Source organism: Vanacampus margaritifer, chromosome 1 (assembly GCF_051991255.1).
Source record: "Vanacampus margaritifer isolate UIUO_Vmar chromosome 1, RoL_Vmar_1.0, whole genome shotgun sequence".
Taxonomy (NCBI): domain Eukaryota; kingdom Metazoa; phylum Chordata; class Actinopteri; order Syngnathiformes; family Syngnathidae; genus Vanacampus; species Vanacampus margaritifer.
In genome coordinates, this window is record NC_135432.1 from 63963729 (window position 1) to 63983808 (window position 20080).

Here is a 20080-nt window from a genome sequence, read left to right on the forward strand (position 1 = left end):
ACAAGCAAACAAAAAACTCGAGTTCTGTTGTGATTAAAATCAATAAACCACAGACGGGCTTTTTCCAAAACACACTGATGACCATACTGACTGATAGATTAGGTGGATAAAGATCAAAACTGTATTTTATGAACGCTCAGATTTTTTTTTTAGTTCTTTTTTTTTTAGGGAAATAAAAAAAATCCTACTTTATTCTCATAATATGACGTTTTTTTTTGCTGGAAAATAACTACCATATATATATATATATATAATTTTAGTTTTTCTTAATACATTGGAAAAATACATACATTATACTTTCCCCCCTTTCTTAGCTCCACAACGTTTTCTTGGAATACTGTAAAAAATATATTAATTAATTAATCATGTTCCTGTTAGTTCAGCTAGACTACACTTTTGTGGTGTAACAATATATATTTTCTAAACATCTAAACTCTTAAACGCATTTTAAATTCATACATTAACAAAAAATAAATGTCACCCTCTCAAATAAAAAAAAATACAACCCTGCATGAGGAAAAGCAAAGCTGACGTCAGTAAGACCAATTAGCGAGCTTCCGGGTCAGAGTAGCAACGATTGGCTCGCCCGCCAGCCGTGTCCGCCCGCGCACGACCCCATCACGTGTCACGCGTACGCGCAAGTGCAAGACAACTCATCATCCGTCCTCCGATGCGAACGAGAACATTTTGAAAGCTCAAATTGTGTTTATTTTGACACCAATCAACGAGGACTGTTTTGAAGCAACTTGAACCTATAAAGAAACGTGAGTACAGTTCCTGTGTTTCTCTGCTGTCAAAAGTTACGAATAAACCGGAGTTAGCTAGCAACTGTTAAAATAGCATTTGTTAGCCCAGGGGAAATATTCTCGTGTTAGTTGGATAGTTATTCTTTGAGTCAATTAAATGAGTCTATATAGGCTGAATAACAACTTGAAATGGACAAAAACAAGACAAGACAATGTTGATGTGTTTAGTGAGTAATGTATGGCATTACTGCCTAGTTAGAATGCACTCTAATGTCTTTAAAATTTCAATACAACTAACTGAACTGTACTTTAAAAAATATACAGTAAGCTACTGCGCTTGCGTTAAATTCAATAGTACTGTTCTTAGAATTTAAATACAACAGAACTGCACTTAGAAATGTACTGGATTAAAATCAAACAAACAAAAAGCCTCATTCTGTTCATGTTCATGTTTGTTTGTTTTATTAAATTCAGTGATTCTTTTACGTACCAATAGTAGTTAATGTATCACACGGAGAATCACTGGGACGTGATTTAAAGGGCAACTCACTCCCAAACAGATGGAAACACGCTCAAAGGGGGCATTGCCTGGAGGACCGTTGGGCTTGCGAGGGGTTGGACTAGTCCAGGGGCGGCCAAGTTCGGTCCTCGAGAGTCACTATTCAGCCTGATAACGATCCTGATCATGAATCAGGTGGGTTCGTGGAGAGAAACATTTGAAAACAGGCTGGATAGTGGCTGTGGAGGACCAGACTTGGCCACCCCTAGACTATTGTTACTAGAGGTTTGGGTGTGATCTGGCTGTGATTGACAGCAGCAAACTATCTGAACGATATCAATAATGTCTATACTACCACAAGCTATGCTTAATGGTTAATAAACTAACCAAACGCTATGCTAATAAAAAAATAAATATATAAAGATGTTCGCAAACGCTACTATTCCAACACCAACTTGCTAAAGAGGTGTGTACGAGAATGAGCCAGTGGGTGGTTTTTGCCCCAAATTCAAGCTTTCAACAAACATGCACTAAAATGTCAAAAATAATGACCAGGTCATGTAGACAGCAATAGTAGACATCTGTTTACGCAGTTTATCAGCCAAAAAAAGTAATATAAAGGAACAGTGTGTAAAAGTTCACCACTAGATGTTTTGTAATGCCGCCGAAGCGCAGGCATTTCAAAGCATGCACACTACGGTGGCTCAGAGAGACCACACTTTGTAAGCTTACCGCCAATTATTATTAACCCACAAGTTAGCCGGAGTATCTAACAAGAGCGGATAGCGGGAGTTAGCCGGAGCTAGCCGGAGCCATAGGCCGCAGTGGCTAACGAGCAGCTAGTAAAAGCTTGCAAGAGCAAAGCAGAGGGCGACACGTGCATTAACTATATTTAAAGTGTACCCAATTAAATATGGTCTAAATATGCTACCATAGAGGTTTGTCCATCTGTCCACTTTTTGTGACATTTTTGTTTTTGGTGGTGTGCCGTGAGATTTTTCAAACTTAAAAATATGTGCCCAATAAAGGTTGGGAATCACTGGTTTAATGTGTTTTGTCAGTGTAAGCACATCCATGTTGGATATGTCACAATGCACATGGAAATCTTTTAAAAAAAATTTTTTTTAATGTCGGCTATATACAGACGCTCCCCTACTTACGAACATTTGAGTTGCGAACAACGGTACATACGAACATTTCTGCGCGTACAGTATGTCGAAAAATGTTTGGAAAGAAATGCTGTAAGTTCGATTTTGTATTGCGCGTAGTGCTTCTTTCCGCCGCTAATACCGACGATTGGCGCTGTGAGAGCTCATTGGAGGCTGAGCAACGTGGCGAGGAGGAGGAGGAAGAAACGCCGGTCCCCATGAAGCAGGAAATAACTTTTGAAGCCGATTCCAGCGATGACGAAGAATCTCTCATGATATAAAATCCTCCTCCTCCATCATATCCTTAAGCATCGAGTACATCTTCCAAAAGTAAGTTAAACTTCATTTTATTTATCTTATTACGTACATGTACATACTGTGTGTGTGTGTGTCTCGCTCTCTCTCTCTAACATACGTAGTACAGTACAGTACTGTACGTATTCTCTCCATTTTATTAAGTTTTTTTCAGTACAAACCAATGCAGGTTACTTGTACAAGCCTTAAACATACTTATATAAACCTTCAATATACTTATATAGGCTTTAAACATAAATTATAATACAAAATATAGCACTGAAGCAACTTACGAACAAATTCACCTTACGAACGATCGTCCGGAACGTAACTCGTTAGTAAGGTGGGGAGCGTCTGTACATGCATTTGGAAGTAGGCACTTGGACCTGCAATGTAAATTCAGCCTCATAATATAATCTAAAGGTTTGATGGACTATAACATTACTTTGCTTTCCAGATCCATTTGAACTCAACAATGTGTTCCATTCCCGGGCTCCCGACGCCAGGATCCGAAGTAACTATAGAGATCAGGAGGGTCAACCCAAACCCCAAATTTGGTCTCGTGGAGCTGTGGGTCAGCATTGACGTCAGCAGAAAGCCCGCCTATGAGCGGATGAAGGAGGAGATACAGCTTCCAAAACGGACGTTTTTCGACTTTGAAGGAAAAACGGGAGATTTGTGCCTGGTTTGCATCGGCAGCACGTGGCACAGGGCTCGCATCACGTCCTTCCAAAGCGACACGTGCGAGGTCTTCCTTATCGACCAAGGACAGCCTTACGTTGGCACACGGGATGCTCTAGCGTGGGGCCAATCTGACAGCTTTTTCCTCCCTCCTGAAATTGAATCCTGTATCCTTGCCAACGTCCTGTCTCTCAAGGAGAACTGGTCCAAAAAAGCGACCAAGTTCTTGGCGTCCCTGCCTGGAAAGACACTTACCGGAGTGGTCCAGCACGTCCTGATGCCAGACAGGACAATTCTTCTTGACGTACCTTTCGTCTCCAAGCAAATGTGCACCCTTGGTGCTATGCGGAAGCTTCCGGTGGATGAGTTCAAAGGAGTTGTACTTGAATGCCTGACTCCACCCAATGAAGATGCACCAGTCGCTGCCTGTAAAGGGACTCAGGATCGGAGTATCAATGTCCAACTTGACGACCACTACTTGTACCCTGAACTGCTTTGTGACATGTATGAGACCGTTACTGTAACAGAAGTTACTGATCCTCAAAACGTATTTTGCAGTCTGCAGATTTTCTCCAAGTCATTGAAATCACTGTCAGAAGAAATCCAACAGTTCTACAAAGAGTCCTCGGATTCTGGAGGGGAACGACCGCAAATCTGCGGAGAACCGTGTGCTGCCAGAGGGAATAACGGCATGTGGTATCGCTCGTTGCTCAAGCAAAGCATCGGAACTGACACTGAACTTGTGGAAGTTATGCACGTAGATGTCGGGAAAAATGAGCTTGTGCCGTTGGGATGCATCCGACATATGGAGAGGGAATTTCTCAGAATGCCAGTGGTCACATATCACTTCATCCTACATGGAATGGATGACAATGACGCCGGATGGACGGAGAAGCAGAATGAATATCTCAAGTCGTTACTGCTGAACAAGACATTTGTGGCCAAGCTAGAGAAGAATTCCCAAGGGATTTATAGCGTCACGCTCTATGCTGGGAATGCTGCATGCGTGAACACGTGTTTGAGGGAACAAGCGCAAATTGTCCCACCAACTCAGGCTGAAGGACAGGAACCAGAATTGCAGATTAAAGCCTTGTCAGGGGAACAGACTGTGCACCTCCAGAACCTTGTCAAATTAAATAGCAAGAACATACTAGAGGTAGCCTTGTTGAGTACAGAAAATGGAGAAGATACTGGCAACTCAGACGCTCGACCTTCTTCTGGTCCCGGTGACGTTAAGACTATTGATGACCAACATATTTCTCAAATCCTTCATCGTGAACACGTGTTGTCTGTTGGAAGTACTGTAGACGTGACTGTATCTTATGTCGAAGGTCCTCAGAAGTTCTGGTGTCAAAGGACAAACAACGAAGAGAATCTGCAACAGCTGATGGAAGTTCTGCAAAACCAGTACGCCTCTGTCCATCCTCTGCCCATCATTAAGTCCACATACATCGCTCGTAACCCGGAAGACGGCATGTGGTACCGGGCAAGGATCGTTGCTAGTCAGCGTTTCCCTGAAGCGGATGTGCAGTTTTTGGATTACGGCAGTACACGAAGTGTGCCCCTTGGAGATGTATGTCCCATTGACCCGGTGTTTTTGCAACTGGAACCGCAGGCCTTTCAGTGTTGCCTCATCAACTCAAAGGCGAATTCCTCCTGGATTGATTCCGCGTCAGACAATTTTCAAAAGCTTCTGGCGGCAGGTGGTTCTCAACACACTGGATTCAAATGCACGGTAAAAGACAGAACTTGTGATGAAGAGGGCCAGCCGGTTATTGTGGTGGACATTGAAACGTCATCCCAAAGTGCTTGCAGCCTGCTCTCTCTTGTCCCTATGAAGACCTATCATTATTCCGCGTACGATGTGGAGTTGGGCACAAAAGAGAAGGCATGGATCACCTCTTCAGAGACGGTACATCACTTCTTTTGCCAACTGAACAGAAATTCTCATTTATTTGACAAAGTGAACGCAGATGTTCAGCACCTCGTAGGCAAGTCACAGTGTTCGGGCGAACTCGTCAGATCCGATGCCCCCTGTCTTGCGCGGTATGTTGACGGTGAGTGGTATAGGGGGAAAGTGGTGCAAACCTCCCCGGAAATCAAGGTGCTCTTTGTGGACTATGGCGACATCCTCACAGTGAATGCATCTGATGTTCAATCGTTTCCTGACGGTGCTAGCGCGGCCAAGTCGGTCCCCGTACTGGCCGTTCATCTTGGACTTTTCGGTGTTCCGGCTGACGTACCGCAAGAGGTCAACCAGTGGTTCACAAAGCACGCCACCGGCATAACTGTGACTGTTTCTGTGGTGGCCAAAGGCGACGGCGGTAAGCTGTTAGTGGAATTATTTGAAGGGCTGTTGAATGTCAACGTAATTGTCAGAGAAAAGGTAGCGCACGCGAAACGAGCAAGGACCAGTCCAGATCTATGGTCCAACCAGGAGATTGACCCCAAACGGGTCACCAAACCACATGAGGACTTTAATTCTGAACTCACATGTATATCAAAACTAGGAGAGCAAAATAAAGATCAAAATGGAAACAGAACTTGTGCTTTAGATGAGCAACCGTTGGAGACGTCTCAGCACATAACTCTTGCGTCCATACCCAAGTGTGGACAAGAGACGCTCGACGCGGAAAACGCCCAATGTTTGAATGGCCCTCTTGAGGTTTCGGCAGAGAGCCCAAAAGACATCCATCTCGATGATGCTGTCCTGTCACGAGAAGAGAATGAGAAGAGCTTTGCATATCACACCCCAATCATATGTCACCATGCGTCCAAGGAAATGTACGCCTCCTGCATCGTGGGACCCGGTTACTTCTGGTGTCAGTTGGCCCACACTGAAAATCTGAACGCTGTGTCAAGACTCACTCAGAGCATCGGAGAAACTCTTAAGGACGCTGAAGCCCCCGAGAATTTGAATCCCGGCAGTCCGTGCCTTGCCCTCTTTGATGCGGACTCCCAGTGGCATCGAGCTCAAGTGATTCGGAGTACTGGCAGCACGGTCAGCATCCTGTTTGTGGACTTTGGAAACGAGTCTGAGGTCGACGTTAAAGATGTGCGATACCTCCCCCGGTCTCTGATTGAACATGCCCCTCAGGCCTTTTTGTGCTCTTTGGATGGATTTGACGAATCCAAAGGATCCTGGGACGATCAAGCTTACGACGACTTTTACAATCTCGTGGTGGATAAGCCCCTTGCAGTGACCGTTCTCAGTACACAAGAACATTCAGAGATTGCCCTTCAAGAACACTCGGTAAGAATCCAGTGCGCTGGTAGAGATTTGAATGAGGCCATGCAAAAATACTGGAAACCCGTTAACACACAGCCTGAGAATGAAGAGATTCAAACAGCCGGTCCGCCACAATCCTCAAACGCGGATGCAAAAATATTCTCATACAAGAGACCAAACATGCCCTTAAACCAAACCAAGGAGGTCTACGCTTCGTGTATCGAGGAACCCCACTTTTTCTGGTGTCAATTTACCAACACGGAGGACCTCAGCAACGTGGTGAGACTGGCACAGGAAGCAGGACAAGCAGAGCCAGATCCTTCATCCTCGAACACCTTTGGACCGGGTAGCCCTTGCCTCGCACTCTTTTCCGCAGACAACCTGTGGTATCGAGCGCTGATCGTGAGCAGAGAGGACGATAAAGTCCGCGTGGTGTTTCTCGACTATGGCAACGAATCGGACGTGGACGTGAAAAACGTGAAACTTCTCACTCAAGCTCTGCAGGAGTACACGCCCCAGGCCTTTTTGTGCTCGTTGAAGGGATTTGACCTGTCTAAGGGCTCCTGGGAGAATGAAGCTTATGACGACTTCTACAATCTTCTGGTGGATAAACCCATCAGTGTGATGGTGTCCCATATCGAAGACCATTCCGAGATTAGGCTTCCTCACCATGTAGTGGATGTTGATAGTGAGGGAGTGTCTGTCAATGCGGCGATGCAGAAATACTGGAAACCAAACACTCAAGAACAATTCCTATGAGGGAAGCCAAATGTCTTCCAAAATTAGTCTGAGACGGTCTGTTGCTTGTGTGTTGTGAACTTAAAATTGTTTTGGGTTACAGTTTGCCAACGTAGTTGCTCAGGAGTAGCTGTTCAGTCTAGAATAATAGAGAAATACTGCAAACAAAAGTTGGTGTAGAATATAGCTTAAGATAATTCCAGCTGTCTTGTTGGTCATTAGATTTAATCGATTAAAACTTTTTTTTCAGTGAACGATTGTTTCTACTAGGGGTTGAAGGATGTCTGAGTTTTTGTGGTCAACGTTAAGGGGATGATAGTCGAGTTGACATTGACTTATTAATGACATAATTGATATTTTTGACGTCAATTCACTGTCCGCGCAATAGTTTTCCTTCTCCCTTCAAATAAATGCTAAAGTCTCCCTGCCATAAACAGGCGAAAGGTAGTGCAAGGCTGGATTTTATTTTCTTCTTTGAAGAGCAATTTTGCAAATCAGTGATTTCATCTGAGGAGCAAATTAGTCATTTTGAGGAGCATTCTTTTTTTGGGCGGGTTAAGCCCTGAAGCAAGGTTTTGTATAACGATACTACCTAATGTTATAAATCCATTTGTTTTTCTTTTTGACTAGATTTTAATAGATTCACGCAGTGTGCTCACCAACGCATCCCATAATTACATTTCGTTTGACTCTAACGAACAGCAATAGACCAATCAGAGGCCAGTATTTTGGGGTCACGAAGTCTAATCATAGCAGCAAGAGTTCATTGGCGCGTGTATATAGAAAATTGCTGTGGATTGCCACTTTCCAGCATAATTTTAGTTCATAACGAATACATTATTAAATATATTATGAAACGCCAGCTTTATATTGATAACTGTATGTCAGGGATTTCCCCACGTGGCTATCTACGGCAATGGAAAGGTAATAAGGTAATAATATTTTTGCTATTGAGACATTGCTGATGTCTTTTACAAAATTATTATTTTTTTTGAACACTTCACAACGTTAATTTCATGAAACTGAAAACTCAATCTACGAAAGAGGTGATAATATTGAAATGCTATTAATAATGAAATGCCAATTAAAAAAAAAAAATTGTGACCTACTTTTTGTGCAATTTTTTTTTTTAACTTTTGGATATGCATCCACATTGTTGGTTAAAAAAATATAGTTGGTACTGAAAACCTTGTTCTAGACCTAGTCTAAAATGTATGTGGTCTTGGCTAACATCTCAAGTCAACCACTCACTGCTTCAAATCTTCCAGCAGGTGGCAGCATTACTATCGGGATTTGGCACTTGTTGTGGCTGTATGTTGAACACTGTTACCAGGCAACCAGCTGGGGCAGCATGTCAGAGTTACACCAGGCAGCTGCAGCAGGGGATTGCGATCAGGTCCAGGAAATCCTCAGGTGCAAGAAATGTGACCCCAATCTGCGAGATGTGGACTGGGGCAATAAGACGCCTCTGCACTGGGCTGCAGCCAAAGGTAACAGTTTTTAGGATTAAATCTCATGTCTCACCTATACTTACACGGAGTGCTTTTGTATTCTTTTCCGAGGTTTGTTGTCTTTCCTCCAGCACTCCGTGATCATACAATCCACCCCCACCCCCCCACCCCCCCTCTTCCACGTAGGCGACGTGGAAACGGCGAGGCTTCTCATCGAGCACGGAGCCCGGCCCTGCCTGAGGACAGAGCTGGGCAGGACCGCGGCGCACTTTGCCGCTGAGGCTGGTTCCGTAGCAGTCCTGAGGCTCTTGCACTCCTTCCACGCCCCCCTGGACAAGGAGGATGCTGGCGGCGAGAAACCCGTGCGCATCGCTCATATCTACGGGCAGCAGGAGTGTGTCGCATTCCTCAAGAAGTACGACTTTTTGAGCAAACTACGTCTGTCCTATTGGTCTCAGTTCATCTTGTTGGGTTCTTGATGGTCATTTTGTTTTGCTTGTGCATTATAATTTAGATATTGCCTGTCTATAGCGAACCAATCAAAACCTGGAGAGACACTGTAGCTTCCTTGCAAAGCGGCATGCCGTCTTATACTGAGACAAACAACGTTGAGGCACTTTTACTACTGCCATATTGTGACTATTTTTACATCCTTAATAGTTATCATCTTTTCTTTTTGTCTCATTTTGTCATTTTATTGTTGCAGGGCAGAGGCAGAGGGGAAGGCATACCGCAAAATAGCAGCTGATGAAGGGCTTTCTGTGGATGACACTGATGAAGAGTGGGAAGAACAATGTGAAGACCAACGTGAAGGACAAATAGGATCAGTGATAAAATAGTCTTTCTAGTGTCCCTCCAAAAAACATAAACAAAGCCTGTATGTAGCCCTCAATGGATTATTCATGCACACATGAGTAGTTTACATTAAACCTGAATGAAAAAGCTCACATTTAGCCATTTTTTATTTTGTGGGAAAAAGACTGAGGATCTTTTAAGTTTCTTGGTCCAAGTCAGCTATTTTATTTTAACTTTAAAAGTTCAAGGGATATGTTATGATTTGTTTCGATTCTGGTAAGACAACTAAGGACTCAAAAACTTAAACTTCAAGAGCATGTTAAAACAGATTTTTTAAAATGGCATCACGGTTCCATTTTATGTATCTTTAGGTTTGGAGAGCATTTGGGTGAATACATTTTACATGCAAATCGTTTGTATATAAAATACAGGTGCTCTTCAAAACAAAATTGTACAGTATGCAAAGGAAATGCTTCCAAAATGGAGAATCTTCTCAAGGCAACTCTCTCAAGGGCCTCTATCTACTGATCCACACGTGTCCGGTAGATGGCGGTAATGCACATGAGAGCTGGTTGCCAAACCGTTCAAATCGAACAAGATTTTTTTTTTTTTAATATATACCTTTATTTAAAAACTATACACATAAACGTCATTATAATATTAGTATACAATTTAAACAAAATTCACATAACACGGCTGGGGAGTTACAAAGGGTATAAAAGCAACAAAAAAAAAGATGAACATAAAGAAGATGCAGATGTTTGGAAAACTTCTTCCGGGCTTGCCGTTCTGGTGGGCGGGGCTTACATCGATGACAAGCAGGCAGCCGCTAAAAATCAAACCTGGTTGCAAAATAACCGTCACCTAAACAAGACGTTAACATTTTAGCGACAAAAGGTGACGTCAGACTGTCAACATGGAGACAGCTAAAGGTAAAACTCACCCGTGTGCCGCTGGCTGAGTTTACTGTCAAGTTTTTACGATCGTTTACCAATTTTTGCTCCTGCTAAACGATACAGTCGACACGCGCCATTTTCTACCACTATCCCGGGTTAAAGTTATAACTGTGGCCCGCAGGAGTTTTAAGTCACTTGAGTGCGCTGGAGGCTCAAGCGAGGAGCCTCCGAGTTCGGCCCCGGCAGCGGAGTCGTGTGGAGGAGCTGCGGGCTCGCGTCAAGGCATTGACCGCCCAGAGGGACCGGCTAAAGGCAGAGATCTCCGTACACAAGGTGGAAATAGAATACCTTACTGAAACTGTACGATGCAGCATTATCATTTGTTAACATCACGCTGACAAACCATTCCTGTTATTTTGCAACTCGCATATTTCAAACATACAGTCGTGCACCACTGCAAACTATAAGCATATTAAGAAACTCATTGGTGCAAGTAACATTTTTAATATATTCTGTCGTTTTTTTCAATTAATCAATGCATTCGATAAAAAAAATCAACACGTCCATTTAAAACAGGACATTCCAAATTGGTTATGAGTCAATGATTCAGTGACTCGATTGGTCCGTAAAATTTCAGGAAATGGCCAAAAATGTTGATCAGTTTTTTCCCAAAAAATAGCAAATGTTTACAAGTATCTTATTCTGATTACAGCCCCACGGATCCTTGGAAAGTCTTAAAAGGCATTGAATTCATTCATCTAAAAACAAGGCTTTGATTGGCATTAAAATGTCATAAACCAGTCTTTCACAACTCTTAAAGAAAATGTTAGCAAAAGTAGGATTTTATGATTGTATATAGTCTTGATTTTCTCAGAACAATTTACAATCTTATGGGGGGGGGGGGGGGGGGGTCACAGGAATATAGTCAGAATATTATGATTTTATTTTTACAGGAAGAATGTAATGTTGATTTTAAGAAATATGTGATGCAAACATCTTTTTGTCTTTTTAATGAAACAGGACAGTTACTCATTTCAATTATGACTTTATTCACCAGACTTTTCTTAAAAAAACACAACTTTGTTCTTGATGATGACTGGTTAATAATAGATTTCTATTAATTCACTAACGTCGATGTCCTGCTCAGGACATTGAAAAACGCAAGATGCGGCTGAAAAATCAGTGTGCAGAAGAAGAAGAAATGGAGACTGAAGACGGCGAAAATGAACAACTTCTGCAGCTGATGGCCAGACAAATGCAGCTGAAAGAGCTTTTGTATGCTCATCACATTATAGGTACGCCTCCATTACATACTTCGGCTCAGCAATATGTCCGTAAAATCAAATCGCCTTTTTTTCTTTTTTAAACACCCTAACCCATAACGCCATTATTAAACACGTTTCTTGTAGGCCTACTTTGTACTATTACTTGATGGTGGTGCGATGCAACTTTTTCTTCCATTACTAGGTGGCTATGACATCACCAAGACCTGCAGGGGGAAAAGCGTGTGCGTGACTCTGTCGACGGCCTACGAGGGCGCCTACCTGGACACGTACAACCTGGAGTTGGACACGAGGCCGACGCTGAGGATCAGTCGCCACAACGTGCCGCCCTTCATCCCGCTTGGCGACCTCTGCGAGCGGGCTGACCTGCAGGATGACCTCAGGGGCTTCCTGGACACGCTCAGCACGCACCTCAACGCCTTCGTGGGCCGCAGACAGCAGCTGAGGCTTGTTAAGGTGACTTTCCTGGAGCCTTTTTTCTCACAGATACCGCAAAATTGCGCTTTTTAAAATTCATATATAAAAATGATCAAACATTAAAGAATGTGAATTAAAAAAAAAAAATCATATTACATTTTTCTTGATTTCCTTCCACTGTTAAACGTTTCTTATATATATATATATATATATATATATATATATATATATATATATATATTTTTTAAATAACGATCCCCTTATTGTTAGAGGACTTTTGATATTAAGAGTCCTGATTGGTGAAAATATAAGACCAAAAACAAGATTCCTTGATTTATCTAAAAGAACAAAATTAACAGTCCTGTAGTGTGTTTCTTTAAATGACCCCTTTCCATTAAAGTTTATTGAAATGTATTTATTCATTTTCATTCATTTATCTCAAATAGTTGGTTAATTTAAATGTTGGAGGTCAAGTACTTGACACGGAGTCACTTCTCACTCAGGAGCTTCATCCGTCAGTGACTGTGATGGAGAGCAACATGCTGTGTTCCATCCTGGTGCTCATGCTGAGCACTACAAGACAGAAGACGACACTGCTCTGCACTCTGAACTACACCGACCACACCAGATGTCTGCCCACGGGGGTCTGCTTTGAATGTGAAGGTGGGTTATGAAAAGGAGACTAACTATGCCCCTTATGCCACACTTGCACATTTCATAAACATTTCCCATTTCCAGGTATCTTAATAACATGCCAGGGATGTGTTTTTTTTTTTTTTTTTTCCCCAAATGACCCTACAGATCAACAATTACAGCACACTTTTAAACCCTCTTACAGCTTTTTCTTAAGAAAAAAAATTGCCTCTGTTTTGTTAGCATGACAACAAGGCCTGAGCTTAACTGTGGTTACTTGATGAGCCAGAGTCTAAAAAAAAAAAAAAAACGTCCCCCACTCAAAGCATAGAAATGTCCTCAAATAGTGTACGATCCAGGCCAGGACTGTGGACTGTGGACTAGTACTTGACACATCTGCTTCACAGTTTCTGAGCTTTTGGGTTTGAATCTCAAAATGCTCCAGCTTCCTCTCACAATCCAAAAACATGCATGTTAAAAAGATGAGTCATGGGTGGAGGAAGTTTGGGATTGGATCATTTGTGTTGCTCAGAGACACAATTTCAGGAATAGCACGCTCACAACAGTAATCGGTTGAATCATTTCGCGCAAGGGTTATAATACAGTAATTTGGGATATTTTGTCATAGTTTTCCACTTTATTTTTACTTAAAATTTTAAAATATATATTTTCCATTATGAAGGTCTTAACTATGCTTAAAAGTGACACTTGACTCCTAAGTCTGATGTTGAAAGGTTTTAATGATGTCACAAACACACAAATGTGATCAAAATAACTTTAAATAAAAATCCATCAGGAAAAAATGTCGCCCCCTGATAACGTGACTAATTGATAACGGAATGATTTAAAAAGTGTTGCTTAAAACGACTAACCCATGATGTCTTTTTCTAGATGAGAAGCTTCCGCAGTCTCCCGAGTGGAAAAACAACAGAAAGCTTCTCATGGAGACGCCGCTTCACAAAGCTTTGGGCGCCATGAAAAACATGGTCTTAATTTGTTAGGCTTCATCTACATTCCCGTTTAACGTTTTGTCCTGGAGCCTCTGGATGAATTCCGTCACCTTCTCGCGCAAGCGCTCCCTCTGGAGGAGCCTCGTCTTCTCCACCTGCTCCCGAGCCTGCCGCCGCCGCCTCTCCGCCTCCCTTTCCGATATGGTGTCGATGGCGGCGATGCTTTTCACTTGCACAAACGACAAGCTCCTCCGCAGGTGTCCTCCCCTGCTGCCCGGTGGCGGCGCCGACACGGACCTCGGAACCTCGGCGTCCACGCGGCTGACTATTTCCTTCATGGCCACGCCCACCGTGGCTTTGGGCTCGCAGGCCTTCACCATCCCCACCCTCCTGCGTTCGCTTAGCAGGCAGCGTTGTCGTCGTTGCAGCATTCGCTGCGTGCACCTGAACTCTTTTTCCAGCAGGTCCAGCTTGACACGAAGGTTCCGTTCGTCCTTCTGGTTCAGCAACCTTATTTGTGCTCCTCTTAGCTCCATTAGTCCTTAAGAAGTATTTCTGTTGATGCGTGTTTTTCTTTCTGTGTGTTCACCGACGGAAGCAGTTGGCTGCTATGGTTCTGTCACTGCATGTAATGTAATATACCTGACCTATTGTGTTTGAGGTTGTCTGCAATTGTGTGGCCACGCTCTCTTGCTCGATTGTGTTATAAGAGGCATTCAGGGTCCAGTGCTGCTGTATGGACAAACTGTTCTGATTCACTGTTTTTGGATTTAAAATAAAATACAAGATGAAAAATACCAACGAAATTTGATAAAAAAAAATTTATGAGATGAAAAATAATTTTAAAAAAGAAGCTAAAAACGAAGGTGTATATTTGATGCTTGCCACACGAAAACTGACAATGTCGGTTGAACTACTGTATTTAATGGATGCCAAAAAGATTGCGTACACAGCTGTTGAGCCTTCTTTTCTTTTTCAAAAGCGCAGTATTGATAGCACACATTTTGGCATTGACAAAATGGTCAACTTCATGGAAAAAATGTTGAGAAATGATTAAATTGGGACTTATTTTTAATGTACAAGCCTTCCCTGCGAAATGCAAAGCTGCCCCTACAAACATGGCCGCCAGGTAAGCATGGCGGTTACGTAGCCTGTTTCCGCCTCGTTCAGTCGTGACGTCGCTGCTGGTATGCACTTCCTCGTTGGCTAACTAGCCTTATAGCTTCCTGCTCTTATAGGCTCTCCCACTCAGTAATGATGTGGAGGACGCCGGTGAATTATTAGTGACAACCTGCGGGTCAACGACACTCCATGGGTCAAAATTGACAAGCCAACCGGCGTAGAGTATTTTGACTCGATGAACTGACCACAAAAACGCCGATAATAATTCGTCCTGAGGGTAAGAAACTACTTTTTAAGACTACGGTTGTGCTAAAGTTAGCTTAGCACTCTGTCGAAAGTTCACCCCGGCAGCAGTGTTTGACATACAATTCCCGTAATTATTTTATTCAGGTTAAAGTCCAGTTTTATAACTGCAACCTTTTTACTCAAATGTACATTTTCAGCGGCGGAGTAAGAAGTGACAGAGGCAGGAAATGGAAATGTAACAATTTTTGTTACACATTTCATTACAGTGACAGTTGGAAAAATGATAAAATGCCGGTAACCATTATTTAAAGCAATGTTTCCCAACTTTGTATTGAGGCAACACACACAAATTAGTGTAGCAAAACCTCCCGCCACGCCACCAAACAAAAACGCAGACGAACAAAAATATATTCGTTTCCCGTGGCACACCTGCTCATTTTGTGACATGGTGGCTGTAAATTTCTTTAAGGTACAGGATGTCCATAAAGTCTACACATTTATTACAAAAGCAAACATTAGACCAAGCTTTGGAAACCATTACAAAATGAGGAGTACCGATATATATTGAAGGGTTTTTGCCACCTTGAATAAATCTTCACATGTGCGTCATCAGTTGCATGAAGCTCATCAAGACGCAATCGATTTCTTTTCTTGCCAAGTTTCTTTCTTTTCACAAAAATTCAGTCCCCAACGTGGTGCAAATGCAGTGTGACAACATTCATAACCACTGAGTACAATAAACATCGTTAATATGAAAATATACTTTACGGACATCCTTCTCAAATAAGATGTCAACATGATTTACTTCCTATTTTTTAGCTAGTTCATTGACTTCCTCATTTAACTTCAATAAAGAAAAAGGTGTGCTGTCTTCTTTCTTTTTTTTGACATTATAGCTTCTTTTCACCAAAACCTCCAACATGGACGACCCCAACAAACCTCAGCGCAAAATGTCCACTGCAGGGGACAGCCTGTACAAAATCCTGGGCTTGCAGAAGGGAGCATCGCCCGAGGAGATAAAGAAGGCCTACAGGTGGGTTTGACTGTGTTCACAGTTGTTGATAATGTAGTTATTTATCTGAAGTGAATTCATTTGTTCTGAGTTTAAACTGTAATTCCGAGTATTTGGGTAATTTTAAAATAAACTGGGGCTTTTAACAATTAATCCATTATCAAAATAATGATCGATTAATTTCATCATTGATTAGTTGTCAATTGTCACACCTCTAAATTATATTTTAATAATACATTATTTTAATTAATAAATTATAAATACTCATTTTTAAATTGAGTTATGTACAATATATTATTTAAATATACTTAGCTATTTGATGAAAAAAAATACTTTAGGTATGGCCGAGTATCGATACCTGGCCTTATTTCAAGGTGTCAGTACTTGTGTTTACTGCCCTCTTTAGAGTCCGCTTTACGATCAGGAACTAGTAATTAGAAAAATAGAAATTTGCCATTAATTTCATGCAAGGGAAAATGATGCATTGGGTTCTATAGGTTTTTATTTGTTAATTTTTTTTTTTTTAATGAGATGAATGAATTTATTTAATCTATTGGGAAATAATAACAAAATTACAAGTCACAAGATTCTTCACCATGTCAATACTCATTGAGCTGGATTAAAGCTACGATGGGCCCAAATTTTGCTTTAGCTCTCCACTGAGCTCAAGTCCCTGATTTTTGCGCGGTGGCGCTTCACGCAGGAAGCTGGCCCTGCGGCACCACCCGGACAAGAACCCCGACAACCCCGAAGCGGCGGACAAATTCAAGGAGATCAACAACGCCAACTCCATCCTGAGCGACGAGAACAAGCGCAAGATCTACGACGAGTACGGCTCCATGGGCCTCTACGTGGCCGAGCAGTTTGGCGACGAGAGCGTCAAGTACTACTTCCTCATGTCCAAGACCTGGTTCAAGGCGAGTTGCGCACCGCAAACTTTCAATCAGACATTGGAAGACTATTGACGCTTACGCTGCCCCTTCAGGCCATGCTGGTGTGTTGCGGCATCTTCACCTGCTGCTGCTGCTTCTTCTGCTGCTGCTTCTGCTGCGGCAAGTGCAAGTCTTCTGAGGAGGACGAGAGAGAATTCTACGTGGACCCGGAGGACCTGGAGGCGGAGATCAGAGAGCAGGAGGAAGGTGAGCGGCAGCGTTCCGTCTTTTTAGACCCACTTTGGTCACCCCTGCGCATTTACAAGAAGGTCTCCCGCATGCTGCATTCAAGAAAAACGGGGAAATTTCAGACCTTGACGTGGTTCTTTATCCCGTGCATTCTCTACAAATGAGGACGTGTCATACCTCTGGCTCGGGTCATTTTCTCTGTAAATTCAAAGATGTCGCATGCTAGTACGTTCAGGAAGAGTAAGGAAATTTCAAATCTCTGACTCGGGTTCGTATCTCTGTGCATATTTATTTATGCGTCCTGCTGTTTCCTTCAAGAAAACCAAGAATGTTTTCAGAGCTCTAACTAATCTCTTAACTTACGCACTTACTGAAAGGGCTCCTGCATGGTGCGTTCACTAAACGCTAGGACATTGCAGACCTCAGACTCTGTCTCAAAAATGGTTCCCGCATGCTGCATTAAAGACAAAAAAACCCCAACTAACCTCTCTTTTTTCGACCCCCCCCCCAAAAAAAAACTTTTTTTCAATTTTTTTCCCCCTTTTAAAAAAAATTAAACCAATGCAGTACAAAATGAGAAATGAGAAGATAATGACATCCCCAAAAATGGCCAAAAAAGAGCACACCATTTTTGCAGGTTATTCTGTAGTAAAGTTAAACAAATCCTAAAGGACCAAGTATAGTCAAAGCGTTTTTTAATTAATAATCCGATGAATCTGTTATCACAATTTTATTCTGACAAAAAAAAAAAAATCCTGTGCTAGAAGGTGCATTCACGAAAACAGGGACATTTCAGACTTCTGACTCTTCCAATTTAAAAAGGTGAGTCTTCCTGAATTGTGTTGCGTTACTTTTTACAGCACGAGACGCTGTAATTGTTATTCAGCCGAGCTCGTCCGCCGACGCAGACGCTTCCGGCAAAGCTGAAGCCACGTCAGGTAAAGTTGCGTGTCGGCACATTTTCAGAAACGGGCAGCTCACAAAAGAGTTTTTTTTTAATTCACACTTGATGGATGGGCGAGCACGCCAAATGTTTGTGTCCAAGACGTTAAAAAGCGTAACTTTGAGTTGCCATCCATGAGACTTGACTTGCTTAACCCAGTTAATGACTTGAAAGTTCCGACTTGCACGTCACTCGCACCTCTGTTAAAGCTGTAGATACGTTTTGCGTTAAGACCTTCTTTTAATCCCGTTTCTGCCACTTTACCGCCGCAGGTGAGGACACACCCATCGTGATTCAACCCCACGCCAGCAACGGCTCGATGTCCTCCTCCGCCGACGCCAACGCGGCCGGCGTCCATCTGACGGTGGAAGAGTGAATCGCTTCTTCCGAAACGTCTCAGAAGTTTGGAATCCTGTTTTTTTATGGCAACGTCGGAGAGGCTTTATTTGTTTACATCGGCATTTCTTTGGGGGTTTTTTGGAGGTGCCACAGGGTTTGCTTTCGGATCCACTCGTGTTTTATACTCGACTGCGCAGGAAGTCTCAGGCCGCCATCAGATTTTTGTTGTTTTTAACAATGTTGGAAAAGATCCTTATACAGGGGTGGGCCAAATATATTGTATTTATATTTTTTAAATGACATTGACGTATTCTTTCTTAACCCAGATTGCTTATCACATACCGGCGAGCTTTTGTATTTTGGTCAGTTTGTCCATCTGTCGTTTGAAGTTAGCGTTTCCGTTTCCGATGGTACCGTATTGAATCACATGGTTAACAAAAGCACCAAAATGGAGCGACTACGATGATGTCGTGCACCCTTTACCCCCCCCCCCCCCCCACACACACACAAAAGGTTTGCGGGTAGTTAGTTGGTTTTGTGTCCTCATAGTTAGTTTTACAAGTCATATTGACTGCTGTGGAAAAGGTTCATTGTAAGAACAAAACTACTGGTGACCTAAGATTTATGCACATATATATCGATACATATTTTTAATAATTTTTTTTTTTGTTCTGGGAGAGTGCCATCTAAAAACACTTTGCGTTCATCGTGCCAAAATAAACCAACGTAAACAACCGACGCCGATGATGACGAATCACGCTTGTGATATTCAACGTCACCCAATAGCAGGATGCCATTTTGTCTTTATACATTACTCACACAAAAATTGGGAATATTGTGCAAAACTCGCTGTAACCTTTCCGGGGTGAACTCCATTTGACCTTTTGAACGCACACGGCGCCACGAGGCAACTCATTCCTTTCCAAAGATGTCCGACGACCTCTCTTTTCCCGTGACCCTTGCAGTCTCGCTGCACGTTTTGCGGCCTGCCGATGAAGAAATATATTTTGTGGATTCACGGACTAAATAAACTGTTACGAAGTTTGACGTTCATCTTCTTGTTGGAGAACAGCAAGTTGTGCACAAAGTAGCAAAAGGACTGAATAGTCGGACATCAAGGTCAGATTAAGTTCACCTGCGATTTGTTTTGGGCTCATTCGGAAATATCCCCGACTTCTTTTGTGAGTCGTGCGTACGTAACCACTATTATATCGTCGCCACGTGCCAAGCCAAACATTTTCTGATTTTAGTTTTTGTATGAGCAGAAAAATGACTTCATTGGAGTTCATTTGTTTCTTTCACTTCTATCCAACATGTACCTGCGATAAAGTTAAATTGTGATTATTATTTTTTGGAGTGCGTGTGCCAAGCGGTCCGACGTGAGAAATGTATTTAAAGTCGTTGTAGTCTACAATAACTTGAATGTGTCTTTTTTTTTTTTTTTTTTTGACATTCCCGTGTGTATCTGCTTGCCCAATGCTGTAAAAAGTTTTCTTTTTTTTTCGTTTCTGATGGAATAAACTCAGGTGTCACTGAA

At 42.4% G+C, this 20080-nt stretch overlaps 4 protein-coding genes across 10 annotated transcripts; all 4 read left to right on the forward strand.

Annotated features, from left to right (window-relative positions):
- The first annotated feature begins 563 nt into the window (after positions 1-563).
- On the forward strand, positions 564-9989 carry ankrd66 (ankyrin repeat domain 66). Of its 6 annotated transcripts, XM_077560153.1 has the most exons (5): positions 564-764; positions 2514-2723; positions 8607-8825; positions 8973-9201; positions 9493-9989. In XM_077560153.1, the coding sequence occupies exons 3-5, from the start codon at positions 8687-8689 to the stop codon at positions 9623-9625; spliced, it is 501 nt and encodes a 166-aa protein (XP_077416279.1). In that variant the 5' UTR covers positions 564-764; positions 2514-2723; positions 8607-8686; the 3' UTR covers positions 9626-9989. The 6 variants fall into 6 exon arrangements, with proteins under 6 accessions (XP_077416279.1, XP_077416281.1, XP_077416280.1 ...); XM_077560155.1 differs by lacking the exon at positions 2514-2723 and having other exon boundaries at positions 8604-8825; XM_077560154.1 differs by lacking the exon at positions 2514-2723.
- Positions 3163-7589, forward strand: tdrd6b (tudor domain containing 6b). Its single transcript, XM_077559966.1, is given in 3 exon segments — positions 3163-5630; positions 5720-5772; positions 5774-7589. Coding segments are annotated over 3 exon segments (4104 nt in total). The 3' UTR covers positions 7357-7589.
- Positions 9990-10340: 351 nt separating the features above from the next.
- cenpo (centromere protein O) lies at positions 10341-14566 on the forward strand. Its single transcript, XM_077560151.1, has 6 exons — positions 10341-10513; positions 10659-10810; positions 11625-11772; positions 11945-12216; positions 12681-12840; positions 13702-14566. Exons 1-6 carry the CDS (start codon positions 10498-10500, stop codon positions 13809-13811), a joined length of 858 nt encoding a protein of 285 aa, XP_077416277.1. The 5' UTR covers positions 10341-10497; the 3' UTR covers positions 13812-14566.
- Positions 14567-14976: 410 nt separating this feature from the next.
- On the forward strand, positions 14977-20080 carry dnajc5gb (DnaJ (Hsp40) homolog, subfamily C, member 5 gamma b). Of its 2 annotated transcripts, XM_077560162.1 has the most exons (6): positions 14977-15159; positions 16025-16161; positions 16844-17057; positions 17126-17279; positions 18122-18199; positions 18477-20080. In XM_077560162.1, exons 2-6 carry the CDS (start codon positions 16049-16051, stop codon positions 18578-18580), a joined length of 663 nt encoding a protein of 220 aa, XP_077416288.1. In that variant the 5' UTR covers positions 14977-15159; positions 16025-16048; the 3' UTR covers positions 18581-20080. The 2 variants fall into 2 exon arrangements, with proteins under 2 accessions (XP_077416288.1, XP_077416289.1); XM_077560163.1 differs by lacking the exon at positions 18122-18199.

What these genes read in the sequence shown, in the direction of transcription:
- ankrd66 (XM_077560152.1), top strand. Translation starts at nt 8,546, where the DNA reads ATGTATGTGGTCTTGGCTAACATCTCAAGTCAACCACTCACTGCTTCA. An exon ending in GCACTGGGCTGCAGCCAAAG is followed by an intron (nt 8,826 to 8,972) that starts GTAACAGTTTTT and finishes TCTTCCACGTAG; the next exon opens with GCGACGTGGAAACGGCGAGG. An exon ending in TGTGTCGCATTCCTCAAGAA is followed by an intron (nt 9,202 to 9,492) that starts GTACGACTTTTT and finishes TTATTGTTGCAG; the next exon opens with GGCAGAGGCAGAGGGGAAGG.
- cenpo (XM_077560151.1), top strand. An exon ending in CAGAGATCTCCGTACACAAG is followed by an intron (nt 10,811 to 11,624) that starts GTGGAAATAGAA and finishes TGTCCTGCTCAG; the next exon opens with GACATTGAAAAACGCAAGAT. An exon ending in GGTCTGCTTTGAATGTGAAG is followed by an intron (nt 12,841 to 13,701) that starts GTGGGTTATGAA and finishes GTCTTTTTCTAG; the next exon opens with ATGAGAAGCTTCCGCAGTCT.
- dnajc5gb (XM_077560162.1), top strand. Translation starts at nt 16,049, where the DNA reads ATGGACGACCCCAACAAACCTCAGCGCAAAATGTCCACTGCAGGGGAC. An exon ending in TGTCCAAGACCTGGTTCAAG is followed by an intron (nt 17,058 to 17,125) that starts GCGAGTTGCGCA and finishes CTGCCCCTTCAG; the next exon opens with GCCATGCTGGTGTGTTGCGG. An exon ending in GATCAGAGAGCAGGAGGAAG is followed by an intron (nt 17,280 to 18,121) that starts GTGAGCGGCAGC and finishes TACTTTTTACAG; the next exon opens with CACGAGACGCTGTAATTGTT.